The 12,500-nt window shown below is 38.0% G+C and overlaps 1 protein-coding gene across 1 annotated transcript in view; it reads right to left on the bottom strand.

The window, feature by feature from the left end:
* LOC138961386 (neurotrypsin-like) overlaps positions 1 to 5,304 on the bottom strand; it is an 11,944-nt gene extending 6,640 nt beyond the window's left edge. The window contains exons 1-4 of the mRNA XM_070333002.1: positions 5,110 to 5,304; positions 4,530 to 4,680; positions 2,780 to 2,982; positions 825 to 990 (exon numbers count right to left, since the gene is read on the bottom strand). Coding sequence (XP_070189103.1) covers positions 825 to 990; positions 2,780 to 2,982; positions 4,530 to 4,680; positions 5,110 to 5,134 — 545 coding nt within the window. The 5' untranslated portion in view covers positions 5,135 to 5,304. The remainder of the gene's footprint in view (positions 1 to 824; positions 991 to 2,779; positions 2,983 to 4,529; positions 4,681 to 5,109) is intronic.
* Positions 5,305 to 12,500: the final 7,196 nt, after the last annotated feature.

Below are 12,500 nucleotides of genomic sequence, written 5' to 3' on the forward strand. Positions count from 1 at the left end.
GTGTGTGTAGAGCGATTCAGAGTAAACTACTGGACCGATCTGTATGAAATTTTTCAAGAGAGTTCCTGGGTATGATATCCCCAGAACTATTTTGAATTTTTTCGATAAATGTCTTTGATGACGTCATATCCGGCATTTTGTAAAAGTTGAGGCGGCACTGTCACACCCTCATTTTTCAATACAATTGATTGAAATTTTGGCAAAGCAATCTTCGACGAAGGCAGGACTGCGGTATTGCATTTCAGCTTGGAGACTTAACATTTAATTAATGACTTTGGTCATTAAAAATCTGAAAATTGTAATTAAAATTATTTTTTTATAAAACGATCCAAAATTACGTTTATCGTATTTTGCATCATTTTCTGATTCAAACTACATATAATTATGTTATATTCGGATTCAAAACAAGCTCTGAAAATTAAAAATATAAAAATTATGATTAAAATGAAATTTCCGAAATCGATTTAAAAACAATTTCATCTTATTCCTTGTCCGTTCTTGTTTCAGAAAACATATAGATATGATATGTTTGGATTAAAACCACGTTCAGAGAGTTAAAAACAATTGAGATATTGAAAAGCGGGCTATCCTCCTCAGCGCAACAGCTACCGCGCTTTTCTGTATTGTTAATTTCACTGCCTTTGCCACGAGCGGTGGACAGACGATGCTAAGAGAGTACGGTCTTGCAGAAAAAAATGCTTTGCGTTCAGTTTCATTCTGTGAGTTTGACTGAGCTTGACTAAATGTTGTCTTTTCGCCTTACGCGACTTCTTATTTTGTTTTTTTTAACTTCGCTTTTTGTTCCAATATAAAGAAAGACTGACCCTTTAATCATGTTCAGCATTCTGCAGGCAACAATTGCGTCTTTGGTGTCAAAATGGTCGTCACAGACAGTTCCCCATGTACTGTTGTTAACCTGTACCTCCAGTCGTCCCTTCGTGGGTCTGGATCCCCCGGACAGGCGGGCTGCTATCACCTTTAGCGCGGAATCTGAGGAGAACATAATGAAAAAGAAAAGCATGTCGGTATGATGTTAATGACAAACGACACTGACTGAATAAACCAAGACTTCTAGTCTAGGCCCTGTATTCCAAAGTAACATATCTGACGTCTAAACAACGAAGTGACTGTGGTAAGATGAACAAAGTTAAAAAAACAAAGGAATACTGTACTCACCAATACAAGAACGAGACAAGACGGTACGAATTTTCGCTTATGGAAGCTTCATCAGGAAAAACAAGAACACAAAAGACAACAAGTCGCGTAAGGCGAAAATACAATATTTAGTCAAGTAGCTGTCGAACTCACAGAATGAAACTGAACGCAATGCCATTTTTCAGCAAGACCGTATACTCGTAGCATCGTCAGTCCACCGCTCATGGCAAAGGCAATGAAATTGACAAGAAGAGCGGGGTAGTAGTTGCGCTAAGAAGAATAGCACGCTTTTCTGTACCTCTCTTTGTTTTAACTTTCTGAGCGTGTTTTTAATCCAAACATATCATATCTATATGTTTTTGGAATCAGGAACCGACAAGGAATAAGATGAAAGTGTTTTTAAATTGATTTCGACAATTAAATTTTGATAATAATTTTTATATATTTAATTTTCAGAGCTTGTTTTTAATCCGGAATATAACATATTTATATGTTTTTGGAATCAGCAAATGATGGAAAATAAGATAAACGTAAATTTGGATCGTTTTATAAATTTTTATTTTTTTTTACAATTTTCAGATTTTTAATGACCAAAGTCATTAATTAATTTTTAAGCCACCAAGCTGAAATGCAATACCGAAGTCCGGGCTTCGTCGAAGATTACTTGACCAAAATTTGAACCAATTTGGTTGAAAAATGAGGGCGTGACAGTGCCGCCTCAACTTTCACGAAAAGCCGGATATGACGTCATCAAAGACATTTATAAAACAAATGAAAAAAACGTTCGGGGATTTCATACCCAGGAACTTTCATGTCAAATTTCATAAAGATCGGTCCAGTAGTTTAGTCTGAATCGCTCTACACACACACACACACAGACACACACACACACACGCACATACACCACGACCTTCGTTTCGATTCCCCCTCGATGTTAAAATATTTAGTCAAAACTTGACTAAATATAACAAAAAGCAGACGCAACACGGAACGAACAAGGTTTGAAAGAAAAATGTGACGTCATATCTGACGTCATAAGCAAAATCTAGTTGGAGAAGACGTCACAAAAAACATTGTGTCACTTCTCCCAAGTCTCTCTCGGTGACTTCGTCGTATCATCAGAAAACAAATATAATCGTAAGGTGACCGCCAGGCTGTGCATATATCTTTGATGGATCTTCTGGCCAAAATATCAGGAGAATTCCACGTCGACTGGTAAAGTTATAGCTAACAAGAACCGTGTTTTAAGATGACAAATGCAATTATGAACGTGTGAAGATAGATCCCTTTTTGGTTTTTTTAACGTGTGAGACAAGATTAAAGAAGAGGGTCCCGAATTCAAGAAATCTGATGAAAGGTACATAACTTTACATACAGTGAGAAATGTGGTAGTGTGGTGAAACAAATCGCGGTGAAAAGCAATCAAATTGACTTTAAATATTTAATTCATTCCTTAAAATGTAATTGCATGTTCAGAGGATATAACCACATTGTTGATGGACAGAGTTAATATTGAACACTTCTTGACCACGGGTGAAATGCTTTGAGTGTGTAGTTGCGTTGTGCATTAGAAACCTATAAATGAGGATGAACTTTCTCTCTTTTATGGTATGTTCAAACCAACCTATACGTGCAGTCCTTGGTTTCATAGGCTCGCAGTCGATGCTGACGTCATTGTCGTGACGACATTCCATGTTGATGTCAGCCTTGAGAGCGCCGGGGCAATGGAAGATGTCCTTCTCCGTTCCCTTGCACATGAGATCGAAGTAGTAGATGGGTCCTTTCCCCTCCCCGTGATATGCCGCTCCTAGTACTACAGGGGTTTGCCTGAATGGAAAGACACCTAATGATCATTGTCGTCATCATTGTCGTCATCTTTGCCATCATCGTCAGCGGCACCAGCATCGTCATCATCAAAAGAACCGATCTCGGTATTGCTGCTTACCTGTTCATCCTAATGAGAAAACGATGACGTTTTGATTAAATTTGGATCACATTTTGTTCCTTCTTCCTTTACTTCTGCCTGTGTTCGTTTGTATCGTAATTCTTCATTTTTCCAACCTTTCTTTCTTTTCTTTTTGTTCGTTGCTGAAGGTTTATATCATTTTATACAGAAGTTACGAAAACAACGCATGATGACCAGACCCGCAGATCAGACTGGGTTTGCTAGCACAATTCAAAACATTGTAAATATCGTCGACAATTTAACGAAAAGCTATGTCTCCACGATGCCAATTTACCTCCCTTCATCACTTTCATTCGGTTTGATCAACTTTGTACGGTGTTCACGAATCATTTTGTAATGTTCGAATAAGACTCAAACTTTTCACGCGCACACCTGTCTTACCTCGTGTTAGTAACTCCGTTGTTCGGCGATACCATAACTTCTCTAATTGGGGAAGGGGCCCGAATATGGATCACTTTTTGTTTTATGCTGGTACTAGCTTGTTTTTTTGCTAAGAAGTTTCATTTTGCGCTTGGTAGTTGGTCTCTCTTTAGTTAACCGATAAGCGTAACGTGCAAGTTATCCATGCGGGGAATGAAATCAGTTGTGTTGAGCGCTCTAACACCGTCAGTTTGTCAGAACAGGAGGTGGTCCATATCAGGAGCCGGTGTCACGAACTGAACAATCCCTCTCAATGCGGTCAATGCGCATGCGCCAATCTTTGACTTAAAAAATGCGACCCTTTGACCGAACGAACCATGGGTTAGGGTAAGGGTTAGGATTAGGGTTAGGGTAAGGGTTAGGGTTAGGGTTAGGTTGTTCACGACCTGATTAATTTCCCCATGTTAGCGCATGCGCATTGACCGCATTGAGAGGGATTGTTCAGGCAGAGTTTTCAGTTCGTGACACCGGTCCATAATTGTATTGTTTTTGTAGTATATGTTTTTCCTCAAATTCATGTAACCCTGGAGTTTTCTGAAATTAATGTGCTTTGCCTTGCCTTGCCCTATATCATTAAAGGCTGACATATAGTCCTATTTAATTAGTTTAATTACTTCCAGGGCTTTTCCCATCGTTGCGGGGATGTAGGCCTATAAATTAAGCTTCCTGCAAAGTTTTAGGTTTGAAGTCCTTACCAATTACGAGAAATAATTAATTCTTTATTACATTGTTTAGCAACAGTTCTCCAGGACTTGGGCTATTATTAGACCGTCAACACAGACCGTTGACGTTTCGTAAACCAAAGATGGCGTCGGAGACAGTCAAAGCGCGGTTGCGTACAATGGCAAAAAAGATGGAAGTAAACCCGTCTAAAGCTGTCAATGCCATTAAATCTGCTGAGAAGAGAAAGTGGTCTCCTTGCTTCATCAAAAAATATGAATTAATTAATGAACGCTACGAATATGGCAGCCTTTAAGAGACAACTCACTGATAGCCCAACATTTGGCAGGCAACCTTGGCGTCACTGTAACTGAAGTTTCTGTCGCAGATCGTCCCCCATTGGTCAGCCTCGAACACCTCCAGTCTCCCTTCTGACGCACGAGACCCTCCGACCAAGCGTACCTCTGCTTCTGACGTCACTGCAAGGGACAATGGGTGAAGAGTGTTAACGTTGAGTTTGCGGCTCTGTGTGTCTCATACATCTTTTGTGTCCGGGGGGGGAGAGGGTGTATTTTTTTCAACTCTCTAGCTGTCTTCCCCGGGATTCGAACCCACGACCTTCCGCTTGGGATGCCGGCGTCTTATCTACTAGGCCATTGCGCGCCCGTTACTACTACTACTACTACTACTACTACTACTACTACTACTACTACTACTACTACTACTACTACTACTACTACTACTACTACTACTACTACTACTACTATCATTCTGAATCGAAAAGAATACGTATTAGAGATCTTATCTAAGTTAGGCAGACAGACAGACAGACAGACAGAGTGCAACCTGTACATCCCGTTTTACACGGGGGTGTAACAAGAAAAACAATGACAATGCAGCCATCTTACGGCACTGTGTGCTACAAGGCATCATCTCCGTGCTGGGTCCCACACAGTCTTTGCCACCGTTGCTGGGCAGGGGGTTGTTACAGTGACGGAAGCGGAAAGATTGCCCGTTGCACTTGCGAGAACACGGAAGCCACTGTCCGTACTCTGACCACTTGCCGTCCACTGTAGGATGCACGCATGGTTTGGAAAGTAAGTGGACACACACACACACACACACACACTCATGAGAAAAAGATGCCCCCCCCCCCCAACAACAACAACAAAAATGTTGGACACTTTCCCCTCCGCCAAAAAATATGTAAATTGGAGACCGCATAAAGGCGTACGCACAAGCTAAACCTAAAGCCAGCAGAATAGAGCGATAGACAGAAAATGAGGAACACACGGAGCACGCACACATGAACACACACACACACACACACGCCCGCGCGCACACGCACACACATTAACACACGCACGAACAAACACACACACGCACGAACACACAAATGGTGTAAAACTCTGATAAGGAAAAGATGGTAAAAAAACAACTTACCGGTTCCTTCTACAAGAAAAAATAACACAGGCGCACACACACACATACAAACACACACACACACACACACACACACACACACACACACACACACACACACACACACACACACACATGTTTAGTTTGATGTGAACATTTTAATAATTCTGTAGATATGTTCTTAGATCTTTGTTCGAATTAATACACATATGATATTATCAAGCAGTACATTGTATTCCCTGAGTCAGCCACTCATTCAACTATTTTATTCAATGGCTCACCTGTTATTCACTCACTCACTTAACCTCAGTGCCACTTACTGACGAACAGAGATACATAGAACAATAATTGTGTTAATAGGGAAGAAAAAGAAAGGATTAAATGTACAGATGAAGAGCAAACGGAAGAAACAATAAAGATCACAGTCGGCATCAATGTTTTTGGAAGAAGGAAAGAAGGGCACAAGAGAGCCAGAAAGAAGAACAAAAGCATTAGGGGAAGGGCTCCTAAAATGGACCACTTTTTGTTTCATGCTAATAACTAGCTTGTTTTCTTCCGAAGAAGTTTCATTTTGTGTTTGGTAGTCCTTCTCTCTTAGGTTAACGGTTAGGCCTAATTAGAGTGAAATAGCTTTGATAGACATTCAGCAAAAATTAAATACAGAAAAAATCACAAATGGTCCATATTAGGAGCCTGGGTGCCTAATATGGACCAGTGAAGCGGTCTTCACGAATCACTGTAAAAAGCTCCCTATACTTCAAAATAACATGATACAACTTATTGTACAAGTCAGACTAATTAAAATATGCTTTAGATTTAGCTGTTTCGGGTTGATTAGAGCATTATTTGAAGCACACCAGGAAACTAAAGAAGCTTATCAACAACAGAGTGAAAATAAGTGAAATTATCAACTTCCACGAAAAAAAGACTTTTTGTTATTTCTTTTTTAAATCTCAAGGGCTAGTTATAGGTTATTTCCAGCAAGCTTCTTAATGAATTAATGAAAATAACCTTTAACTTTTTTTTCTTCGATTTGTTGAAGGTGGTCCATATTAGGGGACTCGCACATCCTTTGAGATTTTGCAATTATTTTCTGTTTGCAGTAGAAACTCGGGGTCAAACCCGCTAAAATGTAACAAATACGGTCTTAGCTGTCATATATAGAAATTTGTGTGTGCTAAAAGCTTTGGCTGTGGACAGAAACGAGTCCATTTTAGGCAGCAAATTTAGAGTGAACGCTGGCAAAAGTGAAAAAAAGAGAAAAAGCCTAACGGTTTTGAGATTTGTGTTTCTGCAACCTTTTGACATGTGCAAGTTATCCAGAGAGGGTGAATACAGCGAATAAAACTTTTTTGAGCGCTCTTACTAGCGCCGTTAGTTTGTCAGAACAGGAGGTGGTCCATATTAGGAGCCGGTCCATATTAGGAGCCCTTCCACTAATAAACCAGTTAGTATCAGTTTTAAAACAGGACTTTGCATTTAGGCTTGCCTCGCAAATACAAAGAGACATCACATTAAGACAGATAAAATGAAACATTTCATTAAACATCGTATATCAAAAGTTAATAACAATGTCGTCAGAAAAATAGAAGCAAAACAGAAGAATAAACGAATTGAAATAAAAGGCCAGAAATATAAACACTATAGAAACAAAAGCAAGAAAAATAAACAATAAAAAGAAAAGCTAGACATACTCTGCATCATGAACTCCGCGAAGCGCATAGACAGAAACTCTTCCTGTGCCATGACCTTCTGCTCAAGGTTGTCCACTTTCCTCGCCAGATAGGACAGGAGGGGATGTTCCGCCATTGCCATTGCATCGTCCTTCGCCGGGATGACTGCGGAAGTATTACTGGAATCTTGCTGCAAGTTATAAACAGAATCAAGACTACAGAATACAACAATTTAGGGGAAGGGCCCCAAATATAAAGAGCATTTTGTTTCATGCTGATAACTAGCCTGTTTTCGAGCAAAAAAACGTTTCATTTTGTGCCGGCTAATTGTTCTCGCTTTAGTTCATCGTTAGGTCTCAATAAAGCGACTTATCTTTGAAAGGCATTCACCAAAAATTAAATACAGAAACATTGACAACTGGTCTATATTAGGAGTCTATGCGCCTAATATGGGCCAGTGAAGAGGCCATCACAAATCATTGTAAAAAGCCCAGTACACTTCAAAATAACATGATACGACTCAGTGTGCGAGTCAGACTAATTCAAATGTGCTTAAGATTTATTTGTTTCGGTTCGATGAGAACATTATTTAAAGCACAACAAGAAACAAGAGAAACTTATCAAAATCAAAGGGAAAATAAATGAAGTTATCAACTTTCACGTTAAGAAGACTGTTTGACATCTTTTTTGAAAGCTTGAGGGCAGGTTATAGGTTATTTTCAGCAAGCTTCTTAATGCATAACTGAAACCAGTTTTTAGTTTTTGTTTTCTGTTAATTTTGTAAGGTGGTCATATTTAGAAACCGCGCATACTTTAAGATGTTGTCATTATTTATGTTTGCACTAGAAAGACGGTGCAAAGTCTACTAAAATGTAACAATTACGGTCTTAGCTGTCGTATAATGCAAAAAGTGTGTGTATATACATGGACAGAAACTAGTCCGTTTTAATTGTCAAATTTAGAGTGAACGCTGCCAGAAGTGTAAAAAAAAAATGTAAAAAGCCTAACGGTTTTGTGGTTTGTGCGTCCGCAATAGTTTTGACTTGTTCGGGTTACCCAGAGAGGGTCAATGTTGCGAATGAAATTGTTTTGAGCGCTCTAGCACCGTTAGTTTGTCCGATCGAGAGGTGGTCCATGTTCGGAGCCTTTCCCCTACCGAAGGTTTGCAATTTATCCTGATGTTTGGGGGTTGAAAAAGGCATCCACTCAAATCATATACACCCAAACGCGCATTTGTATTAAAACGGTCAAAACAAACGAACATCAAACAATTGTAGCCAGAATTTGAATTTTTTTTAAAGTTTTTTAATCTAAACTTACAGTCGCAGCGGATAGAACCTGCAGCAGCAGAAGAAGCCAGCGAATAGAACACGCCATGATAAACAGTTATCCGCGAAGAGTCGTCTGTTGACTGTTCCCCTTGGTCTCCCTTTATTTTTATATTGTCCAGTCGAAGCACACGTGGCTCTAAACCGAATCGAAACATCTGCTGATCTATCGAAGGTAATTACAGTTGGGACGTGCTCGATGTTTTTTAATTGCTGTGTGCCTTCAGATTGTCTGCGGTTTGAAGCGTTGGTAATTAAAGCAATAGATAAAGCTTTTTTGTTTTCTTTGCTTTTAGTCAGGGGATTGAATGACATTAAAAAAGCCTTTCAACAAATAGTAGCTTAAAGCAATATCAAAACAGTTAGACAATCTGTCCGCCTAAACATTAACTCTAAACTAAAAGTCTTCACTCATAGTAAGACTGTGTCCTGGCTGACTGAAACCCGTCAACCGAGACGGTGCTGTCTCAGTCAATATCATGTACATACTTATTGGGAACATAATTTGCAATAAACGGGGTTTCGTGTTTTTACATTTAGTCAATTATTTTTTTATTTTTTTAACATGTTCTTATTTTTTTGGTGGTACATATATGACATGACAACAGCATCAGACATCAACATCAAATACCATGAGACATACAAGACTATGCTATATGCATCTTCAAGCATTAAAGAACAAGTCGCTTTAGGCGAAAATAAAACAATTAGTCAAGCTGTCGAACTCACAGAATGAAACTGAACGCAATGCAATTTTTCAGCAAGACCGTATACTCGTAGCATCGTCAGTCCAAAGCTCGTGGCAAAGGCAGTGAAATTGACAAGAAGAGCGGGGTAGTGGTTGCGCTGAGAAGGATAGCACGCTTTTCGGTACCTCTCTTCGTTTTAACTTTCTGAGCGTGTTTTTAATCCAAACATATCATATCTATATGTTTTTTGGAATCAGGAACCGACAAGGAATAAGATGAAAGTGTTTTTAAATTGATTTAGAAAATTCAATTTTGATCATAAATTTTATATTTTTAATTTTCAGAGGTTGTTTTTAATCCAAATATAACATATCTATATCTTTTTGGAATCAGAAAATAATGACGAATAAGGTGAACGTAGATTTGGATGGTTTGATAAAAAAATATTTTTTTTACAATTTTCAGATTTTTAGTGACCAAAGTCATTAACTAATTTTTTAAGCCACCAAGCTGAAATGCAATACCGAAGTCCGGCTTTTGTCGAAGATTGCTTGGCCAAAATTTCAATCAATTTGATTGAAAAATGGGGGTGTGACAGTGCCGCCTCAACTTTTACAAAAAGCCGGATATGACGTCATCAAAGGTATTTATCGAGAAAAAAAAAGAAAAAAACGTCCGGGGATATCATACCCAGAAACTCTCATGTCAAATTTCATAAAGATCGGTCCAGTAGTTTAGTTTGAATCGTTCTACACACACACGTGCGCGCGCACACACACACACACACACACACACACAGAAACACACATTCACACACACACACACACACACACACACACACACACACACACACACACATACACCACACCCTCGTCTCGATTCCCCCCTCTACGTTAAAACATTTAGTCAAAACTTGACTAGTGGTTTCGCTGTGTTGCATAGCTGCACGCTTTTCTGTACCTGTCTTCGTTTGAACTTTCTGAGCGTGTTTTTAATCCAAACATATCATATCTATATGTTTTTGGAATCAGGAACCGACAAGGAATAAGATGAAATTGTTTTTAAATCAATTTCGAAAATTTGATTTTGATAATAATGTTTATATATTTAATTTTCAGACCTTGTTTTTAATCCGAATATAACCTATTTAGATGTTTTTGGAATCAGAAAATGATGAAAAATAAGATGAACGTAAATTTGGATCGTTTTCTAAAACAATAATTTTAATTACAATTTTCAGATTTTTAATGACCAAAGTCATTTATTAATTTTTAAGCCACCAAGCATTGCAATGCAATGCAATACAATACCGAAGTCCGGCCTTTGTCGAAGGTTGCTTGGCCAAACTTTCAATCAATTTGATTGAAAATTGAGGGTGTGACAGTGCCGCCTCAACTTTTACAAAAAGCCGGATATGACGTCATCAAAGACATTTATCGAAAAAATGAAAACATCGTCCGGGGATATCATACCCAGAAACTCTCATGTCAAATTTTATAAAGATCGGTATAGTAGTTTACTCTCAATCGCTCTACAAACACACACGCAAACACACACTTGACTAAATGTAAAAAATCAATGATTTGATAGTATCAGAGGTTTAAATGGGTACCACTCCAGACAAAATAAATTACACTTAATTTTACTTAAATATTTTTCTACCAAATATCTTTTTCGCAAATCTCTTTTAAATGCAACCAGTTTAGGGACAACTTTTGCATACTTACACTTGTAAATAAACAATTTGGCATTTAATATTATAAAATCAAACACCGTACTACTTTTAATATTTTTATCAATACCAAACAAAATAAACTGTTCATTAAAGGAAAAGTTCTCAACATTGTGACATTCATTTTTAACAAAATTTAACAGATCCTTCACAAATGACTGTATATACTGACACGCCCATAAACAATGTTGAATACTATCCCTCTCATCTCTGCATAAATGACACATCACGTCTTCAACTTCTCCCATTTGTTTTAATATCACATTTGTTGCCAAAATCCTATGCAATACTCGTATTTGAAACCATTTAAGTTTCACTTCAGAGATGTTCTTTACATACTTAAAAGAAAAATTCCAATCAACATCGCCTTCTAATGTATGTTCCCATTTTGTACAACAATTTGGACGTTTTCCATCCTGTAATAATTTTTCATAATACAATTTTGCTCCTTTTATTTGGGAATGAATGACTGACACGGATTTAATACCATCAATCATACTCTTTTTCTCCAAAAACAATATCAAACGTTCTTATATAGTTTTTAATTGCTCCCACACATCCTAAATAACAAACAAAAGTTCGTTCTGATTTGATACTTTTCACAAAACTCGTTATAGGTATAGAAACGTCCATCGTCATCAACCAACTGACCAATGAAATAAATATTATTATCAAACCAATTCTGAAAAAAACAAGTCTTTTTCCCAATCTTTATATTATTATTAAAAAAAAGTGGTTCTGCTAATATTTATTTGGAGGTTTCTAAATCTATTTTATACCAAAACTGTTCATAAACATTAAACACGTCCTTCCAAAAACTATTACAATGTTGTTTACCACTATACAGACTAGGACCACACACATCAATGTACGTTGTCCACATCAGGATATAAAACAGTTGTTATAACTTTCCATTTGTGGACCGTAAACCTCAACTTTTGTATCCAAGTCAATTTAAGGGCTGACATATAAGTCTTAACGTGAGGGACATCAAGGCCACCATCCTTAACACTTTTAACTACAACATTTCTACTTATCCGATCACGTTTTCGATTCCACACAAAGTCGAAAATCCTAGTCTGTAAATCATTTACAAACTTGTCTGGAGGGTTTGGCAACAACATCCACAAATATACTAGCTTGGCAATATGTGACCCTCCACCACGAAATGAGTCGCATGTCACCTCGCGCGGTTCAGCGTAAGGCTTAATGTAAGTTCGGGGAGTGTCTGGTAACAGTGTGAGGGTCACCTTAGTCACAGACTTATAACTCAAACAGTTTTCGCTCTTTTCTAAAACGGGTTTCACCACAGGATAGAGCATCAAAAACTCGTACAAAAATGTACAAATAGGAAAATCATGCAAAGGTGACATGTGACTCACTCCGTGGTGGAGGGTTACATATTAAGAATTTCAAAACTGCTATTCTACCTATAGGGGTTATCAATCTCTTAGA

This window comes from Littorina saxatilis, linkage group LG3 (genome assembly GCF_037325665.1).
Source record: "Littorina saxatilis isolate snail1 linkage group LG3, US_GU_Lsax_2.0, whole genome shotgun sequence".
NCBI classification, from domain to species: domain Eukaryota; kingdom Metazoa; phylum Mollusca; class Gastropoda; order Littorinimorpha; family Littorinidae; genus Littorina; species Littorina saxatilis.